Consider the following 4,560-nt stretch of genomic DNA (forward strand, 5'->3'; position numbering starts at 1 on the left):
TCCGTGCAGCGCACGGGTTTTAGGCTAGTATCTATGGAAACCAGAAAATTAAAAACATTAAAATGCCTCTGTAGTCCAGGCTGTTTGTATAATTCCTTTGCATTTTAAATGATTACAAGGTATTAGGATTAACGGTATTTTCCCATATTATCTGAATGTGCATGTTCTTGCCTCTGCTCGTCACAATCTTGCCTGAACCTTTAACATATAGAAGTTTCTGCATTGTGGCTCTAACATGATGGCAGTATATTTTCTCTATTATAATATATAGGGATATATGAAGCTCCGGCAACCATCTGGACTCGGACAGTCTGTCCCTCTTAAACCCATATATGGTTTGTGTTTCCTAGATTTTTCTATAATCAAAGTAACGTAGAACTCTCTGGTTATGCCTTCAATTAAAACTTTATCTGGAGCCCAACTTGAGTGCTTCTTGGTTGTTTCAAAGAGCAATGTCAGCAAGAAAAGAGTCCTCAGTTTCACCTGATTTCATCAATCAGCTTCTTTGTGCTAACTTTCAGAGTATGCAGGTAACATGTGTCCACTAGGCTGGCCACAATAGTGATTAGAGTTTGTTTGTGTAGGAAAGAAACCTCAGCAGCACATTCAAAATATGCAGATAAAGTAGAACCACGTTAATTTAAAATTCTACACGATTAAATAAGCCCGCACAATCATAAATCTGTTGCAGAGAGCTAATCAGATAATTTATGTTAAAATTGGGTTTTGTTCTGTTTAATACTTGATTTGTTTGGTTTGTTTGCTATTCATATTCTTTTCACTGTATTCAACTTTCTATGTAGCATTGAGGCATAGTCGTTCAGGAGTTATATTATAATCCTTATGTATTTTTATTATTATTTACAGGAGCTGTGAAAAGATGTATGGTTGTGGCCTGTGATGTGATTTTTGCAATGATGATGGACTGCATAATGTTATGTTGCTGTACTATTTTGTGGACCATTTCTAAGAGTAGTTTTATGTTTATTCGGTCCCTGAGTTCTAAAACTTGTACCAGGTTATTTACTTCTTAGAATTTATTTGGTAATTGGTACAATGTCCCCTGATGTCTCCCCTGTTATTGCTTCATGATTTGTAAATCGGATTTGGATATGAACTTTCGGGTAATTTTCGGGTTCGGATCGAGTTCAGGTTCGGTATAAAATTTCGGGTATGGATTTGGATATAATCATATCCAATCCGATCCGACCCGATTGTCATCCCTAAGATGGACATCGATTAGTTGTAACCAAACCATTTATCCATGAAAAATTTTCGTGACAAAAGAACCCTAAAATCAAAAAGACAAAAACTGAAGTGCGGATAGAGTTACGTGGCCCCTTGTATTCACATCCATTTCCTATATAAAATGTATTCGCGAAAAGTTTATGCGGACAGATGATTACAGTCGTCGTTTATTTATATATATGTGTTTACACAGTAATATATCAACTTCCAAAAAAATTCATGTATAATAATAATATTGTCCGACACTTTGACATCGACTGACGAGGAAGGGGTAGTAAGCAACAAAATCTATAGAACTAGCAAAAAATTTACCTGCACAACACAACATCCCTCTTCAAAATGATTTCTATTCTGAGAGAGTAACAAAAGGATCAGCAATTGGCACCTCCCCTACTGCTGCAAATATGAGTAATACGCCCTCGATGAAGCTTGGGATAAGAATTCCCTTTTTGATGACTAGGTGTCAAAAACATGATTCCGACGTGCGCAACTGTGAAACGGGTAGCATATTCTGAAAGCATCGACTTCCACAATTTAATATTTCTCACAAATTAAACAAAATATTATGAGTGTGATTGTTAACAAGACCATTATATGTGTTTTAGAGGTTACCAGTTCGATTTCTTTGGTAGAATCACTTTTAGGCTCCCCAAAAACCAAGCAGAGAACAATTAAGCTCCAAATTGTAACATTCTGTTCCCAAAATTAAACGGAAACACTAAAAACAAAAAATAAATAATCCTGCATAAAAGTATGCTACTAACCTCAAAATGACAAGTTTACTGAACAAAAATAGCAAATATATAACAATATATATGACTTTTAACCCATCTGCAAAAATTTAAAACAATTACCTTTGACTTAAAGTAACTTCAACTTAAAACAAAAATCTTAATTTGAAGTTAGTATCTGTTTAAATAATTTTATTGTCATATGTAACTTATAAGTTATTAAAAAAGTAAATAAAACTTAGGATGCTATTAACTTTTATCAAATACAATAACTTGTTCCAAGAAGTACCCAGTCATCTGCAAGCTTATACAAACTGATACTTCTAAATAACATACAACATGCTACACTTTTCAGTTTTGCTATAAATGTAATCAACTAATTCCAAAAGAAAAATCACTTATATGAGAGACAATATGTCAAATTACAGTTTATAGTTATTCCCGTCGTGCAGTATTCCTAGCTCTTTGCCGAAGAATGAATGTCAGCATAATTAAAAATCAACTTAACTGCTGTAATAACAAATGCAGGAAACAAAAACACAAAGGTCCATTCATATAATGTGAAAGCATTATTAGAGAATCCAACAAATACATAACTACCCATCTGCTGCAAGCTTGAGCTTATAGTGAAAGTAATTATTTGCATTTGCCAAATCAACAAGCACTTTCGCTTCGTCAGTTTTCAAATCCTTAGCTAATCCATCTACCACACGCTGAATCACTGACACGCTAACACGGTGTCTCGAATTAAGAACATCCTTGCAAAGCTGAAAAGCATAGTCAAAATTAGCCATATCACAAACAAACGGGAGCATTATTTCATATGTTACACGATCCGGAGCAACTTCACATTTTTCTAGCTCTTCAAACCACCTTTTTGCTTCTTCAAAGTTCTTCTCAGTACAAAAACCTTGAATCAAGGCATTAAAGCTAAAAATATCAGGCATTACCCCCTTAGTCCTCATTTCTTCAATCAAATCAACAGCTTCCGAAATCCGACCATCCACTACCAATGCACGCAACTTCGGGTTATAACTCCTCACATTCGCAGCCACATTCTTGCTTTCCATTAACACCCACATTTTCTCAGCAACATCCATTTTCTTGTTCCTATATAGGGCATCAAATAGCGTATTAAAAGTAATCAAATCTGGCTCGAACCCATTACTCTCCATCAAGTTAACAACTCCTACAGCCAATTCCAATGATCCCATCACACAATACGACTTAATAAGCGTATTATACGATACTCTATCAGGCTTAACACCCAATTTCTCCGGCAAATCACGAAACAAAGCCTCCAATTTATCAAATTTTTTACAATTAATACAAACAGAAAGAATGGCATTAAACGAAAGAACAGTACGCTCACATTTTAGTTCAGGCATTTCATCAAACAGTTTAAGTGCATGATCAAACATCCCAGCTTTACCATACAACGAAACAATCCGAACCGCAAACCGCTCATTGGTAATGTCCTCAAACTGTTTCTGATGCTCAAGAATATCTTGAATCAGCGGGAATTGTTTCGCAGCAGCAAGGCGGAAGACAGTGGACTCATAGTAAGGTATTCGAAAGCGAAAGCTCGGGTTTTTGGATGATTTCTTGAAATTCTTGGCTAAGAGCCTGAGTTTAGCTATTTCTGAGATTCGCTTGGTGGGTTTGTTGGGCTTTGGGGTTGTAGCTATGGCTTGCTTAGTGGCGGAGGTGACTGTCTCTGATACGGTGGGCGCGGCGGTGGAGAAGAATTTGCGGAGAGGGCCACTGAAAGAAGACATTTTTGCTTGTAAAATGAGATGGTGTTTTATGAAATGGGGGTTTAGGTATTTAAGAGAGTGCAAGGGTTTTAGGTTTTAATTGAGTCATGGGTGAAATTTAGATCCCAAATTTTCTATGTAAAGTGAAATTTAATAATAATACTTTAATACAATAATATTACTGTTAGAAATGAGAAAAATATTATTATAGGATAGATTATTTTTTAGGGCTCATTTGTTAAATATAAATAATATATTCTGAACTATTAAAATTTCTGAATGAATAGCTAATCTGAACTGAATCAGTAATGTCCGTTTGATATATTGTATTAAATTTCCAGAATGAAAAAAATTCCATCTTTTTGATATTAAACTTTTTCATTTGTTTTTGTAGTATTTCACCAAAATTAATTTAATTAATAATCCAATATAAATTATTATAATATCTTATAATAAAACAAACATTCCATATTTAGTAATTTAAAGTATATATACATTACACTGTGATAATAAAATAATATTATGACAAAAAATATATGAATATTTTTATTAAAATTACACATGAGAAGTTATTGCAAGACAATATATTTAATTTTAAATTAGTAAAATTACTATCAATAAAAATAGTATAATAAAGTGATGGCATGCCACTGTAACCTTTTCAACAAAAAGGTGAAGGCATCATGTGGGGCGATGAAAGCCTGAGGCATGGTTCTGGTGGAATTTTTAGGACGAGTTCAGAACTCGTCCAGATGAAAATGGATCGTTCAAAAGAACATAAGTTTTATCAATCAGTCTGAATAACCAAACTATTACTCATCCAG

At 34.2% G+C, this 4,560-nt stretch overlaps 1 protein-coding gene across 1 annotated transcript; it reads right to left on the reverse strand.

The window, feature by feature from the left end:
• Positions 1-2,223: 2,223 nt before the first annotated feature.
• Positions 2,224-3,809, reverse strand: LOC141670437 (uncharacterized). The gene has a single exon (XM_074476277.1). It carries the CDS (start codon positions 3,755-3,757, stop codon positions 2,576-2,578), a length of 1,182 nt encoding a protein of 393 aa, XP_074332378.1. The 5' UTR covers positions 3,758-3,809; the 3' UTR covers positions 2,224-2,575.
• Positions 3,810-4,560: the final 751 nt, after the last annotated feature.

Source organism: Apium graveolens, chromosome 7, assembly GCF_009905375.1.
Source record: "Apium graveolens cultivar Ventura chromosome 7, ASM990537v1, whole genome shotgun sequence".
NCBI classification, from domain to species: Eukaryota; Viridiplantae; Streptophyta; class Magnoliopsida; order Apiales; family Apiaceae; genus Apium; species Apium graveolens.